Below are 25,256 nucleotides of genomic sequence, written 5' to 3'. Positions count from 1 at the left end.
ATGCCCAGCTAATTTTTTGTATTTTCAGTAGAGACAGGGTTTCACCATGTTGACCAGGCTGGTCTTGAACTCCTGACCTCAGGTGATCTCCCTGCCTCAGCCTCCCAAAGTGCTGGGATTATAGGCGCACTGCTCCCATACCTTAGTGGTTCTTAATTTTAGAGATAAGCAATTCATCATTTTGTTTCCTTTAGGTTTAGTATTCTCTATGTCCTGGTTAGGAAATCCTTTTTCATACAAAGGTCACAAAGATATTCTCCTTTCTTGTCTTCTTGTCCACTGTTTCACCTTTTGTATTAGTCCACTTTCATACTGCTATGAAGAAATACCTGAGACTGGGTAATTTATAAGGAAAAAGAGGTTTAATGGACACATAGTTCCACATGGCTGGGGTGACCTCACAATCATGGCGGAAGGTGAAGGAGGAGCAAAGGCATACCTTACGTGGCCGTAGGCAAAAGAGCATGTGCAGGAGAACTGCAATTTGTAAAACCATCAGATCTCATGAGACTTACTCACTATCACGAGAACAACATGGGAAAACCTCGTCCCCATGATTCAGTTACCTCCCACCAGGTTCCTCCCATGACATGTGGGGATTATGGGAGCTACAATTCAAGATGAGATTTGGGTGGGGACATAGCCAAATCATATCACCTTTTATTCTTAAGCTCTTTCACCCAGAATTGATTTTTGTTGTAGAGGGTCAGTGTTCTTTTTTTTTTTTTCTTCTGATCTCCTTCTCTGATACATCATGATATATTTTTTAAATGACTATTTTCCCCAAAGCTCTACAGTGCCTCATTTGCCCTAAATAATGCATATATGTGCAAGTTAATTTTTGGACTTTCTATAGAGTCTTTGGCATATTTTTGCAATGTTGTGACAATACCTTACTGTCTTAACTACCATAGATTTATAAATATTTCTAATGATAGTCCTCTAGTTTTTACTTCCTTATCAAATTATCTCAACTGTTCTTGGCCTTTTGCATTTTTATATACATATTTGAATTAATTTTTCAATTTCCACAAAAACCTCCTGAGATATTTGTAGAGATTGAATTCATCCATGTGTCAATGATTTTGAAGAATTCGCATCTTAAAAATACTGAGCGTTCCAATCTACGAACATGGTATGTCACTGTATTCAGGTTTAAAATTTTTGTCTCAACAATGTTTTATAATATATTGGATAGAAAGTATGATACTTTTTAATATGATTTTTCCAAGGTATTTGTGTTTATTTTTATCCTATTATAGATGGCATACTTTTTCCTCAATTTTACTTTCTGATTTTTGTTGTTGGTATATTATAAATATATTTTATATTCATATATTGACTGTGAATCCAGCAATATTGTTTTAGCACTTTGTTAATTATAACATTTTCTCTGATGATTCGTTTGCATTTTTTCTACAAAAACCATCATCTAGTTTGTAAATAATGAGAATTTTATATTTTCCTTTCCATATCTTTGACGTTTTAGTTTTCCCTTGCCTTAGAACTGGCTGAGAGTTTCAGTACAATGGTGACTAAAAGTGATACTGTTAGGCATGATGTTTAAGTGTAAGGTTTTTGAAGACATCCCTGGTCAGATTAATACAATCCCCTACTCTTCTTACTTGCAAAGTTTTTGTTGTTAATGGATACTGGTTTTTATCAAATATTCTTACTTCATCTAGTGAAATGATCATACATTTTTCTTCTTTATTCTGTTAACATGATGAACTAGAGGAAACATTATAGATCACCTCCTAGGTCTGTTGTGAGGAGTAAATGAGATTATACATCCAGATTGGTTGGACCAGTGCCTGACACAAAGGAGACACCTTAGGTGTTTCAGTGTGAGGATTCTTTACGGCACTGCTTATAGTGCAGAGAGAGGACAGGATGTCAGGACAGAGGTACAGAGCCTCTGAGCCCAGCCTTGTAAGGCTTGGTGTTGCTTTAGGACTGACTTTCAATGTTTTCACCTTTGTGAACAACAAAGAGCAGTGCTTTAAGACATGATTTAATTGTCCAATTTGCAATACAAGTGCTACAAAACTTAAGCATCTTATTAAATTTGGCAGAAGAAAAGAGATTCACCTTCACTGCACTGTATCAGCAAGCAGTAATATGACCAATATTCCCATACAATAATGATTTCAGTGCATGACAAATAGGAAACATGGTTGTTGGCATAGATACGTACACATATACACACATATACGCATATATACACATGCATTACTTTGAATAACTCAAAGTTAGAAATAAATGTAAAGAATATCAGTGGTTTTCTCAAATACTGAAATCTTTAAAGAAACCATAAGCAGAGAATTGTGTCAATATTTATTAATCAATATTAGAGTCCATAGTATTATCCAATTTACGATGCATGAAATTGTGGACTTGATGATAAAGAGACAAGATCCAACGGCAAGGAGTGACCTTGATTTGGGTTCCAAAAGTGATGTTGACTTGATTGATGTTTAGTGACTTGGGGCCTGGGCCACAAAGGAGAAGCTGGGAGTGATGAGCTCCTGTGATGGAGGTAAACTAGCCTCTATTTGTCAGTAATGACTTGTTTCACTAATGGAAATGCCTCGCAGTCAGTTAGTGTTCAAACTGTTTTCTTCATACCCATTTCCAGCCTCTGAGTTCTGTTAACCTCCAGGCTACCTACTGCAGACCAACATTAAGCCATCATCTAATAAGTACATATCCATGCTGGCCAGAGAACATTCTTTGTGGCTGGCCAAAACCTTGATTCCAAAGATATAACTGATGTCAAATATATTTCTAAAAGAGAATGTTCTGTGCAGTGGCCTTCAACAGTTGACACTGTAGCCTCCAGTCAAAACTATTGTGGTTACAGTGTTACTGCTTTACTCAAGAGACAGAGATTCATTCTACATCTTTAGTGACATGTCAGGATTTGTTCTGTGGATTTTTTTGTAGACCATGCATCTGCTCCTTGCCGTTTCAACTCATGCCCTCTCTACATATTCACACTAAAACTTTCTTTGAAGTGACAGAAGTTCTTGAAAACACTTGGTATGGATTCCCTTCAAAAGAATGGCAAAAATATGGAATTTGGCATTTTGCTTTTACCTTGTTTAGGAAGATCCTCCCAAAGAGTTTGGAATCTAAAAAGAATATTGTGCAAAAATATCTAGACAGAATACTTATGACTCTACTGAGTACGCTAAGCCCTTTACCAAAATAATAGGGTGTAAAAACAAATAGAGCTTAATTTTCCTACATAAATCCTGTGTCTGACAGCTGGTGGCAGAATCTTTTCATTTTCAATTAAAGTGACAAAGGAAATACAGAAAAAAAAGAGAGGGAAGAAAGGTCTGGTTGTTCTTTTAAGTTAATCCTTTAGATATATAGTAAACATTGCCAACAGTAATAAGAGTCTTTAGATGAGTATTTTAATACATCCAAAAATGGTATGTTCAACTTTCATTTGAAAATGTGAAGTTTTAAAACTTTGAATTGGCTAGGCATGGTGGCTCACGCCTGTAATCCCAGCACTTTGGGAGGCCGAGGTGGGCGGATCATGAGGTTAGGAGTTCGAGACCAGTCTGGCCAATATGGTGAAACCCCGTCTCTACTAAAAATACAAAAATTAGCCGGGCGTGGGGGTGTGTGCCTGTAGTCCCAGCTACTTGGGAGGCCGAGGCAGGAGAATTGCTTGAACCTGGGAGGCGGAGGTTGCAGTGAGCTGAGACCGCGCCACTGACTCCAGCCTGGGTGACAGAGTAAGACTCCGTCAAAAAAAAAACAAAAAAAAACCTTTGAATTAACTTAGATATCAATGAATGCATTTCCATTCACTTTTTGTCTTCTTTTGCAAATGGACACAAATTACCGACTTTATGCCAGGCTGTGTGCCACGTGATGGGAATACAATAATGGATAAGAGAGATTTCCTGCCTTTAAGGAACCTGCAGTTCTGAGGCTTAGGCAGTTAGGCAGTTGCCACATAATAAGACATTATTCTTCATAGCAGTCTGGATAAACAGCTGAAGTAGTTGAGAGCAGAGAGATTTTGATGTTGTGTGCAGAGGAATTTTCACAGTGGAGGTAAAGTTTAAGGTACATTTTAAAGGCTGGATTACTTTTTTTGGCCAGGGAAGATGAACACTTCTGGCCCAGGACATGAAGAGGTGCAGCTGGGAGAAAGATCGGGAATGTCAAGTATTGGTGAGGTTGAGGAAGTGACTGTGTGAGGCTGGAGAGACAGATCAACGTCGAGTGATGGAGAAGCTTATATGTTATGCCAGGAAGCTTGGATTTTGTTCTACATGGAGGAGAGGGATGTGAAGTAGCAGGGGAAGTTCTGAGCAGGACTTGGAGATGTTAGCAAAAGCAAGTGTGCAAGGAATATGGATTGGAAAAGTTCAGAGAGAGCATGTTGATTAATTTCAGTAGCCAAGACAAGAAATAATCAGATCATGAATTAAAGACAGCAGTAGGAGGAGGAAGGTTGGCGAGTTATGTAAGAGTATTACACAAGTGACCACATAATTTATTGTCTGAACTGGGATTTATTTGAGAATAAAAGGAGGCATTTGTAAACATTATTCCCCACCAACAGACATAGGTTGTAACTCTCCCAGGAAAGCCAGGATGTATGGCCACTTGGATGTTAAGACCTGGCTGAAGAGAAAAAGAGAAATGGATCTAAATGGAGTGTTTACCTTCTAGCTTGAATGACTAACAGTACTTCGACTAACAAAGATTGCGAGCAGTAGAATTATGATATGTTTCGTGGGCTATGTCTCCATGATATGGAGAATTTGGTTTTGGTGTGTCAAATTTGAGATAACTGCATGATTGCCAGAAAATGCCATAGGCAGTCAGAAATACATACTTGTAGCTCAGGAGGCAGCTCTGTGATAGTATTGTGGATTTGACTGGAGCTATGGTCAATCCACTGACTATACTGTCAGGGGATCTGCAAATGTTAGTTGATTTCCATTGGATCACACACCCACTTACTATTAGGAGCTGAGAACAGCTCATACTCTAATTAGAGTTTCGTATTTTTCCAAAAAGTCCTTTTTCTTAAATTTTATCCATTCCCACTTCCCTTGTTATTTTAAATCTGAAAGCCAAATGAACATATAAATTGTAGCAGAGCTCATGATGTTGAACACATGATAGAAGGGAGTGGTAGAAAACTTTCGGAAGTCCAAAGAACAATGAAGAGGAAAGTATGTGTTTCAAACTTATTCCACATTTTTCCTCCTTACAGAAACCTTTTATGTACTCACCACATGATCTACAGAATCCCAAACCAAAGTTTCCCCAGGCATTCATAAAACATGTTCTTATTCATAATTATCGCACATGTAGGAAAGGAGACCTTTGAAATGGACTCAGTATTACTAGCATAGGAGCCCTGTACGGAATGTGAATATCAGCAGTTTCTGTCATGGGAAAGGACACTTTGGCTGGATTTTCTGGATTTTTTTGACTTTGTAAAACGAGAAATTATCTCCTCTGTATGAAACTCAATAGACCCATCTAAAGTGGTTTCAAACTCCTTGACAAGTAGCTGAATATTTTTGAATTATAATTTATTTCCAATTGTGGACACACTGAGTTGAAAACCTAAAAAGACTTAATGCTTTTGGCAAATAAGGGAAGAAAAGAATCTTGTTCATTAATCAAAACTCAATCATAAACGGAAATGGGTTCTTATGTCACATTTCCTAAAAGTGATGGTGGGCAAAATATTGCTTTTGGACTTGGAGTTAGGGACCTAAAAGCCCAAATCTATTCATTTCACTCAAAATTTTTCAGAGACAGTTTCAGTTATTAGGATGTAGCATGTAGGTTCATAGATAAATGAATTAAATGTCAAATATTAGCTTTCTTTACTTAATACACATAGTAGTTGGGTTATAATAGTGAATGCTCTGGGAGAAAATAAATATTTTCAACATTGCATTTGTAGAACAAACATTATTTTAAAACAATTTCACTTAGCTAATTTTGTTAGTAATTTTATTACTCCATTGATATTAGTTCATTTTTACTGTGTAATAATAGAATAAACAATTGTTTTAAGCTTTCTGGCCTTCCTTCCTTCCTTCCTTCTTCCTTTCCTTTCCCTTTCCCTTTCCCTTTCCTTTTCCTTTTTCCTTTTTCCTTTTTCCTTTCCTTTCCTTTCCTTTCCTTTCCTTCCTGCCTGCCTCCCTCCCTCCCTCCCTCCCTTTCTCTTTCTTCTCCTCTCCTTTCCTTTCCTTTCCCTTCTTTCCTTTCTCTCTCTCTCTTTCTTTCTTTCCTTTCTTTCTTTTTATTTTTTTTGTCATAGAGACAGGGTCTTGCTCTGTCACCCAGGCTGGAGTGCAGTGGCATGATCATAGCTCACTGCATCCTCAAACTCCTGGCCTCAAGCAATCCTCCTGCCTCAGCCTCACAAGAAGCTGGAACTACAGACACGCACCACCATGCCCAGCTAATTTCCTTTTCTCTTCTTTTCTTTTTTTTTTTTTTTTTTGGAGTTTCTCTCTTGTTGCCCAGGCTGGAGTGCAATGTCGCAATCTCGGCTCACTGCAACCTCTGCCTCCCGGGTTCAAGCGATTCTCCTGTCTCAGCCTCTCAAGTAGCTGGGATTACAGGCATGCGCCACCACGCTTGGCTAATTTTGTATTTTTAGTAGAGACGGGGATTTCTCCATGTTGGTCAGGCTGGTCTCGAACTCCCAACCTCAGGAGATCCACCCACCTCGGCCTCCCAAAGTGCTGGGATTACAGGCGTGACCCACAGTGCCTGGCTACGCAGCTAATTTTTTAAAAAATATATTTTTTGTAGAGATGCGGTCTTGCTATGTTGCCCAGGATGGTCTCAAACTCTTGGCGTCAGGTGATCCTTCAGCCTCAGCCTCCCAAAACGCTGGGGTTGAAGGCATGAGCCACTGCATCTTGCTGGTTTTCTGGCTCTAGACTTTGTGTTTCTACAACATAAATGTGAAAAGTTAGCTCAGACATAGAGGAAACATTCATGCTTCTATTTTAAGTAGAAATGCCTATGTGATACTCAAAAATTCTTATTTTAGTTGTACATCAGAAAGTTCTGTTTCACCAAATCATTTTTACAGATAGAGTATGAGGCATTGATCCATGAGAGGACTTCATTCAACTAACCTTTATTGAGCACCTACTGTATGCAGTGCACCATTTCTGATGCTAAAACACTGCAAAGAGGCAGACAGAAATCCCTACCCTGATGGAATTGGCATTCTGTGACACCTCGCTAAGTGTGTGCCCCCTTCCCTAGTGCTGTGACTTACAATTCTGTTTACAGCAATTATTATTCTGGAGAACCCAAGGATTGCCTCTTTCTCAGAGCTCTAATGTCAATAACCCTATCATTCTTGGTCATTAGACTTTTGCAAACTGAGGAATTCACATTTAGTGAAAAATTTTAGAGCCCTTTATTTATGCCAGACACTGTGAGTTACATCTATTTGAAAAGAAAATTAGACCCATCTAATTTTTGAACCATAGTTGAAGCATATTACAAGTAAATTTTTTATCACTTAAAAATACTTTTCAAGTACTTTCTTTGTAATGTCATTTATTTGTGGAAGGAATTAAGCTAAGGAACCAGATCAATTGGGTATTTAGCACAGAATTTTCATATACAGCCCTTGAGGAAGTGTTTGGCTATTTATTTTATTTTATTATTTTTTTTTAAGACAGAGTTTTACTCTTGTTGCCCAGGCTGGAGTGCAATGGCATGATCTCAGCTCACCGCAACATCCACTTCCCGGGTTCAAGCGATTCTCCTGCCTCAGCCTCCTGAGTAGCTGGGATTACAAGCATGTGCCACCATACCTGGCTAATTTTTGTATTTTTAGTAGAGACAGGGTTTCACTATGCTGGCCAGGCTGCTCTTGAGCTCCTGACCTCAGACAATCCACCCACCTCAGCCTCCCAAAGTGCTGGGATTACAGGCATGAGCCACCATGCCCAGCCTGAACTATGCTATTTTTAATATTATAGTTACAGATTGAGACCTGCAGTCATAACCTAAAATACAAGCTCTTAGGATTTTAGTAATTGGCAAGATAAAGCTAAGGACATGATGTTTGTATAAATGACTTCCATCAAAGCAAATATCTATGAATTGATCTGTTAAAATTGAGCTCAAGTCACATAAATGAGTGTGGGCATTGTTAGGGCTTGCTTTTAAAAAATAAATGTCCCCATATTGGTCATTTGGGGGTGCCATTTACAATACTTACAGGGCACTTTTAATCTAAGTTTAATTTATATTTTACTTTCTCAGATTGCTTTTAATTACCTTATGTAATATCATGTCTTTTCACACTTTCTTCCATATCTTAGATTATAAGGAATTATTTTCACTGTTGCCAGAAAGAGTAGAGAAATAAAAGAAGTGAATTTGAACTGGTATACCTTCGTTCACTTATTTATTCATTAAATGTTTACTGTCTGTTTATCACCTGCCAGGCACCATACTCATCTTTGTTTATGCAACAGTGACAGCAAATAGGCATTATCTTTATAGTTATGGAGCTCTAACCAAATGGGGTTGACAGGGATTCATGAAGTAACCACAGAATCAAACAAAACATTGGGAACGAGAGGAGTCTCTGCATGAGATGAATATGCAGAGGCAGTGGAGACTTGGAAGCCAGGCTGAGTATTAGTGTCTTTATTCAGAGGGCAGAGAAAAGCCATTCAATGACTCAAAGCCAACCTTGAGATGGGGACATTACCCTTAATTATTTGGGTGGAAACGAATACAATCACAAAAGTCCTTAAAAGTAGAATAGGGAAGCAGAGTGCAAGAATCAGAGAGATGGCATGGTGCGAAGGACTCAGCCCAGTGTTGTTGACTTTGAAGCTGGTGGAAGGGCACCACCAGCCAAAGAATGCCAGAAGCCTCTAGAAACCTGAAAAGTCATGAAAATACATTCTTTCCTGGAGCCTCCAGAAAAGAGTACAGGCCTGCCTTGATTTTAGACCAGTGACACCCATTTCAGACCTCCAGAAGAGAAGACATTTATATTGTTTTAAGCAACTACACTCAAGGTAATTTGTCACAGCAGCTGTAGAAAACCAGTACATGAACTGATTTAAAACTCACACCAAACCTATTGCATTGGCTGAATTAGTATCCTTATTCTCAGATAAACGGAATGAGGCTCACTGAGGCTGTTGGAGTTGCTTGCTGAAGCCCACCTTCCTCAAAGGTCATGTGTGGGGTCAAAATTCTGCATCCTACAGCCAGAAAGAAAAGCGTGAATGCAAGGAGCAGTTGAGGTGCAGAAATCAACATGGTAGCTACAGCAAAGTTGAGTTTGGAAAGCCTCCACGTGGGAGAGGAAGGAGGGAGCATCAGCTCTTCAAGGGACTAGCTCAGGTGGAAGTAGACGTTTGGGAGCTGTCAGCAGAAAAATTTTTCAGACCATGGGAATCAATGAAGTGATTCATGGAGGTGACACAGAGAGAAGATGAAAGTGCGGTGAACTCAGACATGGCGAGATTTAGGGCTAACAAAAGGGAGGGAACCCAAAAGGAGTGCCCCATGTGTCACTCTTGATGCTGCCTCCTATGAAAATATAATTGCATTGTAAAATATGTAAAGGATTTTTAGGATATGGAGGATCCCCAGGGCAGCCAAGCCTCCTTGTATTGCTGTAATGTAGCCACCCCAAGTCCCCTGACTGCTCTTCACCAAAGACCCTCAGTCATCCGTCATGCTCCGTTCTCATGTCAGCACTTTGACACGTGCTGTGTATTCCCTGCTGGTAGAGCTTTTAAGCTGCCCAATATTGTAACCATGGCCATCTGCAGCTGTTTAAATTTAAATTAATTAAAATGAAACAGAATAAAGAATTTAATTCCTCTGTTAAACAGAGGACATGTGAAATGAATTATAGGCACAGGTGACTAGTGTTTACCACAGACAGAACATTTCCATCACAACTGCCAGTTCTGTTGGACAGGGCTGTCTGAGAACGCCCTCCCACAGGTCTCTGCAGTGCCACTACCCACTGCTACACCTTCTTCAAGTCCTGACTCAGAAGTGAACACACGCCAGCCGCCTTATATAAAATCAGCACTTTTTGTCAATCCACCCTACTGCCCTTACCTTCTTTTGTTGTTGTTATTGTTGTTGTTGTTGTTTTTTGAGGGGGGGGGTGGGGGACGGAGTTTTGCTCTTGTTGCCCAGGCTGGAGTGCAGTGGCGTGATCTCGGCTCACTGAAACATCCGCCTTCTGGTTTCAAGAGATTCTCTGGCCTCAGCCTCCCGAGTAGCTGGGATTACAGGCGCCTGCCACCATGCCTGGCTAATTTTTGTATTTTTAGTAGAGAGGGGGTTTCACCATGTTGGCCAGGCTGGTCTCAAACTCCTGACCTCGTGATCTGCCTGCCTCGGCCTCCCAAAGTGCTGGGATTACAGGCGTGAGCCACCGTGCCCAGCCACCTTCTGTATTTATATGTAGACTTACTACCTTCTAACATAATATCTATCTTATCTATGTATTGTATTTATTCTCTGTTATTATTGGCCCCATTACTATGTAAAATTCGGGAGGGCAGCAGCCACTCCTGTGTGATTATTTCATTGCTGTTGAATGGAAGAACATGAACACTCAGTGATTGACTTCAGCCTTGTGCATAGCCTATAATTCTTTTTAAAAAAAATTAAAACCTCTAGTATGTGATTTCTCTTTTAACTAAATGCCCGGAGTGCCCACTTGTATATCTGTTTGCTTTCTCGGATTTAAAGTTCTTCTCTTCTGGTTCCAAAGTGCTCAAAGCGAAGTTCCCACTAGATCAACCCAATTTCATCAAAGAGTTTTCTCCTCTGAAAACCCCCATCAAACACTTGGCATGATGTTGGGGGACAAGATGTTAAATCACCTGCAAAATGGTGCCGTTTGGTGCCATTTCACACTCCTCGGACACACTGGGGTGATTAATAAACCCGAGACTGTCAACGTCTGCTTTCCCACACTCATTGAGTTGCTTGCTGTTATTTTCTCTTTTTTTCCCCCACTTTATTGTCCAAAGTAAAGAAATGTACAGAAAATATTCCTCTTGCCCTGGGAATAAACGTGTTCAAAGGGTCAGTCTTCTGGCCTGTGTTTGAGAACACCAAGTCATATTTCAGTAGGGATCAGCCATACAGAAATGCCACGATGCACTTGGTTAAGGGAGAGTGGGAAGCATACGTCCCTATCCTTTTGACAAAAGAACTTCTTTATGGCAATACATAACAGGAAATAAACGTGGATAGCCAATTCTGCAAGTGTGAAGGCAATGTTTTTGTTCTTGTGTGGATTCAATAGAATGTCATCTTTATCAAAAAAAATGGTAGGATTGAGAAACTTCTGATGATTCTCTTTTACAACAGGAATTACGAGAGCTGTTGCTAGGTGTTGCCTTTCGTTGTAGGGCTTTGCTTACTGTAAAAACCATGGCTAGGTTATTCTCAAGACGTCTTTGGAATCATTTTGCTATGACTTTACTAATTTTTTTTTCTACTTAGTACTTGCACTTCAGCACAGGTTTTCCCTTGGCAGTATATTACTTTTTTCCCTTACTTTGTTCTTAATGATTAAGTATGCAGAATTATTAATTATTATAATTATTAAGTAATCAGAATCTCACCTCCTTTGGCTCACCTGTGCATTTATTGGTCACCTGTAGAGTTTCATTTCCTCTCCTTTTCTCCTCTCAAGTTCAAGAACCCCAGGCTACATGGAATGTAACATCCAGCCTATTATTTTTGTCTGTGTGTTTTGGCATTATAGATCCTACTGTCAACCGATATCATGTGCGGTGGTTTCCTGAAGCGTGTGCCCACAACAGAACAACCGGATCAGAGGCATCATCTGGCATGACCCATGTAAGGACATGATGTCTAGGCCAACTTGATCTGTGAACATAATTAGACAGGAGGATGTACAAACTAGACATGTCAAACAGATAACTCATTCTCACAAATCAGCTATTGAGTAATGACTTGATGGAAGTGGAAAGCAGAATTGTCATTATATTCACTCATTCTTTTATCCATTCACACCATTGCACTGGGAGCTTACTCTGTTATCAACATGGAGCAAAACCTAAAGTGCAGAGACTAAAGACAGTTCTTAAAGAACTCCCATATTTCAGGGGGAAATATGTCTGAGTATCTGTGTGCTTCATCTTAACTGGACAAAACCTTTGAATTATTTTCTGAATTTTGATATGTCACCGTGATCTAAAGGTGTAATTGTACAAGTGAATTTCTATGTGACTGTATCATTTAGCACCACGTCCCTAACGGCCATCAGCTCAGTTAGTGAAATAATCTCCCTGTCCTGTATAGCATGCACCAATATTTTGACTTTTAACTTTAAGAGAACATTAAACTCTCTGAGGATAGCAACTCTGTCAGTATTGCCCAAAATGTTATTCCAAATATTTTGGGGTTCATTCATGAATTATAGATTAGAATCAACAAACCAACACAAAATATTTAAGAGGTCATTTTATTGTACAGTGTATAATACACTTTGATGGCAATTTATATGTGATACCTCAGGACGGTTTAAAAAATCCAAAAACACGGCCCCAAACATAGAATGTTTTGGTTTGTGATATGTAACTAGAATATGTTTGTTTTGAACATTTTCTAAAGCAAGCACAATATTTTAAGAACCATACCTGCTGGCATAATTTTAAGAGAGTGAGATAAAACAAGTCACTGGATTTTCAGAAATACACAGCTTCTTTCTCTTTTTTACTGGATTTGATTTGTCTCATGTTCACCAAAGTTTCTCCTTTTATTTATCCTTAAATTAGCTCCAATGTTTGTGACCTTCAGTAAAATAATTAAACAGGCATTCTAAATAGGGAAGTCAATTTGAAAAGCGGAGAAAGAAATAAACAGAAGTGGGAATTATTAATATTTTTGTGGGCAGAGGGGTGAGGTTTTTGTTTTACTTGTATGTGTGTGCCTCAGAACCACACAGAACTGGGCTTATGTCAATGCAGTTCCCCAATCCTAGGCTTGTCATCTTTAGGAACTCTGAAAGTAGTTAACAACTATTTGCTGAGCAGATGTAATGTATCCGGTAGAAATAAAAATCAAACTCCTGAAAAATTATCCTTCTAGGGGCTTAGAACTTATCTGTATTTATTTTTAAACCTTTAGATCCAATTATTATAATTTGTTTTTATGCTACAATGGAGCATCCACTAATTCACTTACTGCTGCAGATGTCTGCCTCCTATGCAACATGAAAGCAATCTTGAAATATCTGTGAAACAGGATCCTTAATAGCTAACCTTGGATTCCAATACAGTCCCATATAAAGAGCAGATTTATTTCCAAAGAAAAGCAATTCAGACTCCCAAAGAGACATGGCGGCCTTGGCTTGGGCTTGGGTCGGGCTTGCGTTGTCCAGATTGATTTGTTTCCTATTCACTGTTTGTGCTAACTGGCTGCAGAGTTGGGTGCACCCCATCTCCTGTCACCATCTGGATGAAGGGCCAGCACACCTGGAGGTCACTCCCGGTCTCTTTTGAACATTCAGTGCTCTGTCACCTGCAGCCACTCCCACTCCTCACTTAAGTAAATCACTCAAGCCTCAGTTTTTATTTTAATTCTTGTCTCATGTTTTTCCCGTCAACCCTGCTGCTTTCTAGCAAGATCCCCTACCCATCATCCAGTGAGTACCAGAGATATTCCATCTGTACTTTTTTTCTCTCTTAAAATAATTAAACACAAACACACACACACATACATACAAAAACCATGGAGTCTCACTATGTTGTCCAAGCTGGTCACAAACTCCTGAGTTCAAGCGATCCTCCCACCTCAGCCTCTCGAGTAGCTAGGACTATGACACGAGTCACCATGCCCAGCTATCCATCTGCACTTTTATACATATACATTAAGAATTGGTAAATACAAAACAGAATGGATAAGTGCCACTTAGCCAAATATGAAAGAAACAGAGATACACACCTGTTATCACAGGAAATGTCATCTTTTGACATTATCATAAAGTTATATTCTTAGCCCCTGACTCCTTACCATTTAGCCTCTTTCTTTTATTTATATTTAATCACAACATTATGGCAGAAAACAGTAACAGCACTCCAAAAAAGGGAAAAATTATATTGCTAAAGAATATCATCATTTTTTAACAGAAAAACTTACATATAAACTAATTCTATGTCTCAGAGAAGCCTGCGTTAGTTTTTTTTTTAACTGAAAAAAGTTCGATTTGTATTTACAGCTTTACACCACTACCTGCACTGCTACCAACTCAAAAATGCTGATTGTGACCTTAGAAGTAGCCTGCTTTGATGAGGAATTATTACGATACTGTTTAATTCTAGAAGGCATATCCCGCAGCCATGGGAGTGTTTAACAATTGCCATTAATCAAAATGTGGACAATATGTGCTTTGTACTTTTTATAAAAGCCATATTGCACACACTATATAGGCAAACATCCTTGTTGGATGGAATATGATTTCAATTCTTGCCAGTGTTTTTTAATCCCTAATGAGATTTATTGCTAGCATAATTCTCTTTCTCTAGGAAAATTATATAATTCTTCAAGATCTGTCATTTTCCTGCAAGTATAAGGTGACTGTCCAACCAATACGGCCAAAAAGTCACTCCAAGGCAGAAGCTGTTTTCTTCACTACTCCACCATGCTCTGCTCTTAAGGGGAAGAGCCACAAGCCTGTTGGCTGCCCTGGTGAATCAGGTACGTTTTCACCTGAAGGACTTCTACATCTGGGTCTAAGGTGTCAGCAGCGCTTTGCAAACCTTGCCAAACTGCGTTTCACAAGACCGTAAAAATCAAAAGTGCCTCTCTTTCTAAGTTGTGTTATGATGGCCCAATGTGGAGTTATGATGGCCCAATGTAGGAATGAATGTGTTATTTTAAAGCCTAACAGCCTTGGAAAGATGTCCTTTGATAGTAATGTTATCCCTTTGGAAATGAAGGCAAACATTTAGATACCGCTTGTGTTTTGGGAAAGTCTGACATAATTATTTCATTGTTTTCCCACCCCTTTGCTGTGCGGGTTATACTCACACACTTTCCATGCCAACCTGGCAAACCTCACATCTGTAGCTTCCATCCCATCTCCTTGCCAATGTCCCTGTCTTGCAGTGGGAAAAACTCTTTTAAATGCCCTGGATTTGGCCAGGCATGGCGGCTCATGCCTGAAATCCCAGTACTTTGAGAGGCTGAGATGGGAGAATCACTTGAGCCCTGGAGTTCCAGACCAGCATGGGCAACATAGCAAGATCCCACCTCTAAAAAAAAAAAAAAAAAAAAAAAAGCCTTGGATTTAATAACTCTTCTAACAGCTTTAATATTTACCTTCTCAGTGCAGTCAACGCTATTCTTGAAGAAATAGTTAAGTCTTGCCAGGGTCTAAACTGCTCTCCTGCTTCCATCTTCAAAAGAGCATTCTAAAAATGATCCCCAAAAGACTGGAAGAAGCGTTTAGTACAAAGTTGGAGTGAGGAGATTCCTACTCAACCTATCCCCATATGTCAAAGGGGTGATTGTCTGAACCCATATTTAAAGAACGAGGTCACATTGCTTCTATGAATATCATCCCATAGACTGGCCGCTGAAAATTCCTACAATGGATCCCTTGGGCACACCTTGTCCAATCGCCTAATCCTGGTTTTCCTTCTTGCATTGCTGCAGGTCGTGTTCTTTCTAAGGTGCTAGCTAAGCCTGAGAACCTTTCTGCTTCATTCATCATCCAGGATGTGAACATCACCGGTCACTTTTCTTGGAAGATGGCCAAGGCCAATCTCTATCAGCCCATGACTGGGTTTCAAGTGACTTGGGCTGAGGTCACTACGGAAAGCAGACAGAACAGCCTACCCAACAGCATTATTTCACAATCCCAGATCCTGCCTTCCGTAGGTCCCACCTCTTGTACTATGTCCGTGTCATTGGTATCTACTGCTCCTTTTTACTGACCTTCGGAGGTGGCTACCTCTGTCATTCTGTGTGCTGTACTATTGAGTCTTATTTTTGCATTTTCTTCTTCTGAGTGTATCTTTTGCAAGCATTAACACATCACAAATGTGACTGCATAGCTAAGAAGTAGCATAAGCTGCCATCTAGATAAAGTTTGATGGCTAGAGCCAACTCATGAAAAGACCTTACCCTATCTTGTATATAAGTGATTGAGCCATTTTCTTCTATCTTTGTTAACCTCATGTCTCTCTGGTCCAAGTGGACATGCCCTGTTTGAAGTGTTGAATTGGGGAGAGCAGGAATAGCTGAAAGAAGCTTGTTGTTTGTCCGTTTTCCCTGCAACTTCAAATTTGGCTCGAGGCTGTAATGAGTTGGCCTGTCTTCCAGGCCACTTAATTCCTTGGCTTCAAAAAAAAAAAAAAAAAAAAAAAAACAACAACAACATATGTGGGATTTTACCCTCTCTGAAAATGCCCTTAGAATAGCCAACTACCATTACAAAATCCAAAAAGGGTGGGCAGAGAGGGAAAGAAACACAACTTAAATCTCAGAAGGAAAAATTGCATGGAATTAGAGAGTAGTTATTCTATAAATGTACTAGGTTTTATTGAGTTTTGAGAAGAATATGTTGGCATAAAAATAAACATGTTCAGTTATGGGCATTGACAGATACTGTGTTTTAAGAAAAACAGTTGGCTCATTCACTGAAATTTGGATTATCAAGAGTTCACATCACAAGATGTGCAGCTGAAGACTTTAAACCATGGGAAAGTCTTATGTTAAGGAATTAAAAAAATAAATAAAATCCCAGGAGTGAACCCTGAGAACTGGCACCTCAGCATATTTTAATTCTGCAAGTGTCTTAGGCTGCCAAGAATTGAGTGAGGTGCTAAGAAACCATATGGCAGAGAACCCCCACAAATGAGGAATAGCCTATAAATTAAACCGTGCCTTTACAAAGCAACCAAACTTGCCTGTGTATGATATTCTGTAGTGGGGGAAAAACTGTTCTAGGCTCTCTGTGCATTGCACATTGTCTCTGAAAGATTGTCGGTGAGCATCCTCTTTTATGTTGTCCCCTTAGGATCACTATGTCCTAACAGTGCCCAATCTGAGACCATCTACTCTTTACCGACTGGAAGTGCAAGTGCTGACCCCAGGAGGGGAGGGGCCGGCCACCATCAAGACGTTCCGCACGCCAGAGCTCCCACCCTCTTCAGCGCACAGTGAGTGGGGTGCCAGGGCATTAAGCCATCCTGTCAGGTCTTGTAGACATAGAGAAAAATCTTGCTGGAAAATGAAAACAAATAAATTACAGGTTTCTATGAGATAGGGAAATTGTCATCATCTGAAATTCTTTCTCCCTGTTTGTACCGACTTACTAGATTCTATTCCAGGCACCTGTAGTATACATTGCATAGTTGATGCTTAATTGTTCTTTTTCTCCCTCCCTTCCTCTTCCCCACTTTTCTCCCTTTCTTTGCTCCTTCCTTGTTTCCTTTCTCCATCCTCTCTCCCTCCCTCCTTCCTTCCCTCTCTTCTTTTCTCCTTTCCTCTATCCTTCGTTTTTTTTTCCTTCCTTGCATTTTCCCCTATGTAATGCATGCTTTTTTCCTTGTCTTTTAAACCATAAATACATATGGGAAAAAATCTGTAGTCTCATATCAATCTGAAATATTTTTAAATCAAGATTTTCATATATCACAATATAGGAAATAATATTTTGCTTAAGGAACTTATGTTCTTGTTACATAGATATTACTGTAATAAATGTTATGAATTTTCTTCATGATATGACCCAAGTCCACCTACTTCATTTATTGCTAAATCAAGTAAAATTTAAAAAGAAAATTGTCATCTAGATTTTCAAAACAGCCTCTTGCTGATTTTTAAATTATGTACTTCGTTTACTTTATTTTCTAGCTTAAATTTTTTAAAAAAGTGTCTGATGATTAGTGTGTGGATAAAACATTGAGAATTAGTCATAGTTTTAACTCTGATTTTTTTAAATGATAGATTGGTATGCTTATAATTGATAACTTGGTATGCTTATAATTTGAAGAAAAACAAAAACTATCACAATGGGAGAGCTTGATAGCCTCTAAAATTTTTGTCAGATAAATGCTTTGCTGATATTCCTTCATAGAAATTCCATTTAACAGAAGTATTTGATAATTTTTAAACTTCTTTGAGCAAATAAAAAAGGATTATGGCTTGATTGGATAAGTGTGAGCTTAAGGAAAGGAGCTTGTTTTCTTTTTCTTGTTATTTTATGGTTTGGGAAGACATCAAAAAGGAAGAGAAAAACAGGAAAAGGACAGAAAGAGTGTGATTGTACATTCAGATTCAGAATAGGAAAGACATGGTCATAGGAAGGAACATTTGCCAGGGTCTCGTGCCTTTTCTACAAATAAAGGTAATTCTGTCATTTATTTGATACATATAAATGGATGTGACTGATATATTTTGTCACTTTTTAGGATCTCATCTTAAGCATCATCATCCACATCATTACAAGCCTTCTCCAGAAAGATACTAAACTGTTCAAAAAGATTTTTTGAAATTGCACAGATGTGTAAGCTTGTTGAACTTCGGCCACGAGACATGCACACTTCCAGAGGCAGTGGGAACTGCTCAGAGGCCCAGACTCTCCTATGTGACTTTAGTGCAGGAAGAACTTCTGTCAATCATGGACGCATCTGGAGACAAGTGAGCAACAGTAGATTGGTGAAGACAGACACCAGTTCCCTACAAGCATGGAGAAAATGAAGAATAGGCCTGTTTAATGCTAAATTTTGTTTTCATGTATGGTGTCGCTCATTTCTATTGAATTACAACAGAACTCAGTTTTCCCTGAATTTGAAGCACCAAACTCCGCCCCAAAAAGGAGAGTAACAAATACACAATTCACACATAACACTAAGCATAAATCTAATCAATAAAATATATTTTTGACTAAATTATTGATTCAATATGAAAAATCAAATAAGATTACACAGCTTTGTTTATTTGAATCTTTCCTAAGATCATTTTTATCCTAGGTGATTTTTAAATGAAAATGTGTAATCTAAAATATACCAGCGAATTTAAATCTAAAAATCCTCCTACTTTAAGTACCTTATACTGCTCTTTATGCAAAGATAAATCAAAGTTCCCTCTATAAATTATGATTTACAAAAGACACCGGAACTCAATGAAATAAGCTGCTAATCAGATTTTACCTTGGAGAAATGAAAATTATTTCTTGGGGATGCCTTTTAATATTTGACCCTATTATGTGAGAGATTTTCCTGATATGTTATCTTATTTATATTTTCCCTTATTTTCCTCAATGCAGATAATAGCTTTTGGTGCACTTTTGTTTCACCATCTGAAAATTCACAAAACTTCTTGCTTCAAATGAAAAAATCCTAACTATTGAGCATGTTTAAATCTTTGCAGAGATTTGCCTTTTCTTAATCAAAGAAAGGTCCTTGTATGCTAGAATATTATTGGTAATGTTTTAAAAAGGCCTTTGATTGATAGAGAAGGACAGTTATTTGCATTTAATTCACCCATATGCTCTCAAATCTAGTATATCTTTTTGGAAATTTTTTATGCTACAAATTAGTGCCTTGTAGCATGAACTTAAGTCAAAACGTGTTATCAACATAGAGTGTTGCAGTGTATATTGTAGCAACCTAAAACGCAGAGAAGTTTAATTTAATACTGTTTTTTTTCTTGAAGGAATACTCACATACATGGTTTGAAATGTGCATAGATATGCATGTCTATATAATTATAAATGCATGTGTATATATATGCAAATATATGTACATATACATATATATACACACAGACACATGCATATACATGAATATACCTTGAGCATGAATCCTTGGAGAAATCGTTTTCATAGCTCACCAATGGTGAGTAAAGATACAGCTCTTTTAAAGGTCATAAGGATAATATATTTTCCCCATCAATGCTGATCCTGAGAAAAGAGCAATTTATCAAAATTAAACACTGTAAAAGAAAGGTGTCCACATGTCTTTACCTACCTAAGTAAAACAGGAAGAGAATCAGTAACATTATCCTTAAGTTTTGACAGTGGTACTTGCTTCTTGTCGTTTTACTGTTTCCTGAATTCATGCAGATGCCTGGCCATTCCTGGGAAGAGTGGATAACTCAGAAGTCACTGTACTCCACGGGGCCTCACTGCAGTGTCTAAAGGCAGATGCAAATTAAAATGCAGAGAAAATAACTTTTCTGATGTTGATGCATGTCTTTAGGAAACACATTTATAAACATGGATACCTGATAATAGATATTAAAACCCATTTCCTGTATGTTAAAATATTTAAAAAGTGGATATTCCAGGAATGTTTTGCAGCTTTGTACAAGTAACATAAATTGGACACCTCAGAATGAAAGTTCATGTTGGTTCTGAATGGTTCGCTGCAGCTCCTGTCACAGGCTGGGATGGATTTATCACATTGAGTTGTGAAATTACCTGGTTCTAAGAATTTTTGAGTGGCAAAAATAGAAAACAGTCTTCATTTGAAAACATCCCTAAGCTTGAGTAAATGGATACCATAGATAGCTTCTCTTTTTTATTCTGGTGTCATTACCAGCATCTGAATTTCAAGTTCTTAAAATTTCAAAAATTAAAATTTTTCATTATTAGCTATCCATTTATCTTTTACACGAACTTGTCATGAACAAATCCAAATGTTTATGCCAGCAAATTTTTGTACTGTTGCACAGTTAAAAATGCTGGGAGTCTATACATAGATACAAAATATTATTAAATTATTACATAAATTTAATTTTATAAAATTTAATCATGCTTCTTTTGTCTGGGTAATAGACATTGGACAGATATTTTTAGTTCAGATGGTGATTCTGAAGCTTACATCTCCCTTAAAAAAATCTAAAGTAGCTCTTATGGGCTTCTAATTTTGATATAAATAAATAATTTAAATTTTATTGGTGTTATTGGAAGAAAAATGCTATTAATGGGCTAATAAACATGTGTTTCTCTTATGGATTTTAATAAGCTCCAGTATTATTCAAATGATCAAAAATATAGTTATAATTTTTTGAATTTTAAAAATGTGATTGCTCTAATAAAGGATAAAATCTATGCTTTTTAACAAACAGTTTTGGTGCCTAATTCTGTAATATGTTTTACTGAAATTAGATTCATTTCTCTAATGTGAGAAAAATATATCCAGTAATAGTATTGACTGTTTAAAAAATTGAGCTCATCAAAAATATTGTCATCAAATACAGGTGGCTAATTTCACTTACATTGCAGTTACATGCATTATTTTTATTTACAACATTTGCTCCTTAATGGTGAATTTATCTGTGTTACCCTGTTTTTCTACCTGGAACTCCATAGAATGATGTTTGCAAACCAACATGTGCTCTTTTCAGTCATTCACGGTTTTAATATGACATGGTAGAGAGGATAAGGTTTATGGCAGGTAATTTTTTGTAATGTGTATTAAACGAAGTTCAAAGATTAGAAATACATCTGTGTCCTGAAAACCTTAGATACATAGCCGACTGTATACAGAGGTTCATCTCAACCTCAACACTATTGACTTTTGGGGCTGGATAGTTCTCTGTTGTGGGGGTTTGTCTTGTGCACTGTAGGTTTTTAGTAGCATCCACACTTTCTCCTCACCAGATGCCAGTTGCACCCTCCCCCAAGTTGAGACAACCAAAAATGTCTCCAGATATTGCCAGCTACCCCTTGAGGGACGGTACCTCTGGTTGAGAACCATTGCTAGAGAATGATCTTTATTGAATTTACCCTTTATAAGAAACCCAGTAAATTTCTAGAGCAAGTCCCAAAAACTAAGGGACAGCTAAGAAGTTATTATGGTTGACTTCAAAGGCCTAAACTGTGTCTTTTATGTCCACAAAACAACTCGATTAAAAGACAGAATTTTGACTCGTGTCTGTATCATACAAGTACAATACTAATTTTGCCCTATGTATCCGTAAATGTCATTTGTGATATTGACTTATTTATTTAATGCCCTTTCTTATGCCGTGGGTTTTCAAGTTTACTCATTTCTATGGTTGCAAATAACTCTAAAACTTATTATATAAACTTTCATATTATAGGCAGAACACAATGGCTAAATAACTGTTGCATGTACTTTAAAGTTTATTATAAGATATAAACAGATATATAAAGATGTTGACTCTTACCTGTGATTTTGCATGGCCAGACTCGGTGTCAGGTACAGAGAGCATTCTCATGACTGTCTTACCTCTACTGAATATTTTAGCGAGTTATATGATTTACGGAGTGATTAACAGAGGTCTATATAAAGTTACTTTTCCCCTTTACTTAATTATATTGTAGTGTGCAGATAACAAAACTGCTACCTTGTCATCCAAGTGGTCTGTAGAATTCATGTCCCTTACAGTGGTCATTTAAAGTCAATATTTATTTATGTATGTAATAAAAAAAAGTTGGATTTTCGTGTATGTCTGTCACGTTATTTAGAAAGAAGTAATCTTGTAAAAATGTTTTGTAAAAAACAAAAAAGTATTGTAAATAGTCTTGATATTCTGTGACTCATTATTTTCATGTTAGAGTTTGTACATACTGGTTCAATAATAAAGTATCCTTAAACCAGACCAAGGAGTCAACTCATTTATTTCTTAAAGAAACATTTTTGCTGGGCACAGTGGCATGCACCTGTAGTCTCAGCTACTCGGGAGGCTGAATTTGAAGGATCACTTGAGTCCAGAATGTTTGAGACCAGCCTGGGCAACATAGCAAGGCCCTATCTCCAAAATTAAAAAAAAGAAAAGAAAAGAAACTTTATTGAATTTAAGAAGAAAAATGGACAGTTCCTGCTGCCAAGGAGATTCAAAAAGTCTCTTTCCATGTCAGTGTTAATGGAATTTGAGGTCTGGTAAATGTTAACAAGACAGCACTTCATCCTAATGAAAGTATCCTGGAGTTTGACAACCAACACTTCAGATTTCTATCATCATGTTTACAGTTGTAACTCCTGATGGTTTTAGTGGTATATTAAGTCAAGGATATACAATTTTAAGCTGTTTTTCTTTTGCCACCAATATTTACTCCTAAAATTGTAGATATATGCAATGCCAATAAGCATTCATCTGTATTTCAATACTACTCAATTGTTTTTCAATACTACGTACTATACTATAAGCCTTTACATCTCCATTGTCTAAGTAGAGTTTTGAGAGGCTTGTACATCCCCACTTTGATATGCAATTGACCCATAACTGCTGATGAATTGGAAAAAATGCCTAAGGAAAAAAAAGCGTAAGAAATAAAGGCTTTTAGGGTATTCACCAAAATAATATATATTGTACCCATTAAGTAATTTCTCTTTCCTCCCACTCTCCCACCCTCTGACCCTCCCACCCTTCCAAGTGTTTATTGTCAACTATTCTACATTCTATGTACACATGTACACATTATTTAGTTCCCAATTATAAATGAGAACATGTGGCATTTGTCTTTTTGTGTCTGCTTCATTTCAATTAAGATAATGGCCTCCATTCCATCCATGTTGCTGCAAAAGACATGATTGCATTCTTGTTTATGGCTGAATAATATTCCATTGTGTACATAGGGACCACTTATATGCTGTTGGTCATAATGTAAATTAACATGACTTCTATGGAAAACAGTATGGAGATTTCTCAAAGAACTAAAAATAGAACTACCATTTGACCTAGCAGTCCCACTACTGGGTATCTACCCAGAGAAAAAGTAATCATTATATGAAAAAGATACATGTTTATCGCAGCACTATTCACAATAGTAGAGATATGGAAGCAGCCTATCAAGGCTATCAGTGGAGGATTGCTTGATGCTTTTATGCCATCTTGAGGTTACAGAAAGAATGGGGGCTCAGATCTTGGCAACTCAATTTATGGGAGAGAGAGAAGAGAAGTCCTGACGAGCAAAGGTGGTCTTGTTATGCAGATGAAACCTCCCAGGTCGCAGCCTTTAGAGAGAATAGATGGTGACTGTTTCTTTCAGACCTTAAAGGTGTCAGGCTTTTAGTTAATTTTTCCTAGATCCAGACACGGGGGCAGGGAGTGCGTGTCAGAGAAAGCCTGGCTGCAGCAATGCATCAATGCAGATTTTCTCTACATCTACAGATGCAAATTTCCCCAACAAAAGACAGCTTTGTAGAGCTGTTATTTGCAGGTCCTCTAAACAGCCATCTCTAAATATGTCAAAGAAGGGTTATTTGGGGGTGAAATATTTTGATTTCTTTCAATGGCTGCTGCTGCCACCCTACAGCATGAGCACCCATGCCAGTGGCCCCAGGCTTGACTCTCCCTAGTCCCTGAGGCCTGAATTTCCTGGGAGTTTTCCTGGGAGTTCTTATCCACTCATTGTCTGAGGCTTCACCCAGCCAATCAGCTGCACAGCTTGGGCACCTCACGCTGGTCTCCAACCTCCATTCTTCATCAAAGATCAGAGAGGCTGGGGCTACTGACCCAGAGATCGGGCTTGAAGGCTGCAGTAAGAATCCAACTTCCGTCACCTTCTTTTACTTCTTGAGCTACACCACAGGGTAAACAGGTTCTTAGGGCCAGTGGAGTGTCCTGGCAGGGACTGAAAACCCAAGAAATATTTTTAGTATTGTTTCCATTGGGGAGGTATTTTTTTACACAAATGAGTCCTGAGAATACAGCTTTGTTGTAAATTGGAGACAACTTTTACATATACCACCCATTGATGGAGCCTGGTATCAAAGGAGAAAAAGCTGTAGGGGATACAAGAAAAAAAATTTTTTTTTTTTTTTTTTTTTTTTTTTTTTTTTGAGACGGAGTCTTGCTCTGTCGCCCAGGCTGGAGTGCAGTGGCGCAAACTCGGCTCACTGCAAGCTCCGCCTACCAGGTTCACGCCATTCTCATGCCTCAGCCTTCTGAGTAGCTGGGGCTACAGGCGCCCACCACAACGTCCGGTTAATTTTTTGTATTTTTAGTAGAGACGGGGTTTCACCGTGTTAGCCAGGATGGTCTCGATCTCCTGACCTCGTGATCCGCCTGCCTCGGCCTCCCAAAGTGCTGGGATTACAGGCGTGAGCCACCACACCCGGCCAAGAAAAATTTTTAAAAAGAGTAAGAGGCCAGGCATGATGGCTCACACCTGCAATCCCAGCACTTTGGGAGGCTGAGGCGGGAGGATCACTTGGTGCCCACCTGGGCAACATAAAGAGACCCCATCTCTGCAAAAAAAATGGAAAATTAGCTGG

The 25,256-nt window shown here is 38.3% G+C and overlaps 1 protein-coding gene across 3 annotated transcripts in view; it reads left to right on the top strand.

Moving 5' to 3' along the window:
* ANOS1 (anosmin 1) overlaps window positions 1-22,790 on the top strand; it is a 202,695-nt gene extending 179,905 nt beyond the window's left edge. The window contains exons 10-14 of one of the 3 annotated variants that reach the window (XM_002831363.2): window positions 11,798-11,892; window positions 14,583-14,754; window positions 15,715-15,935; window positions 17,081-17,222; window positions 18,477-22,790. In XM_002831363.2, coding sequence (XP_002831409.2) covers window positions 11,798-11,892; window positions 14,583-14,754; window positions 15,715-15,935; window positions 17,081-17,222; window positions 18,477-18,535 — 689 coding nt within the window. In that variant the 3' untranslated portion in view covers window positions 18,536-22,790. The remainder of the gene's footprint in view (window positions 1-11,797; window positions 11,893-14,582; window positions 14,755-15,714; window positions 15,936-17,080; window positions 17,223-18,476) is intronic. The other 2 variants (XM_054544312.1, XM_054544313.1) reach the window with 2 other exon arrangements.
* Window positions 22,791-25,256: the final 2,466 nt, after the last annotated feature.

This window comes from Pongo abelii, chromosome X (assembly GCF_028885655.2).
Source record: "Pongo abelii isolate AG06213 chromosome X, NHGRI_mPonAbe1-v2.0_pri, whole genome shotgun sequence".
In the NCBI taxonomy this organism is placed as follows: Eukaryota; Metazoa; Chordata; class Mammalia; order Primates; family Hominidae; genus Pongo; species Pongo abelii.
The sequence above is the reverse complement of the archived record's forward strand: the minus strand, read 5'-3'. Positions and strand labels throughout refer to the sequence as shown.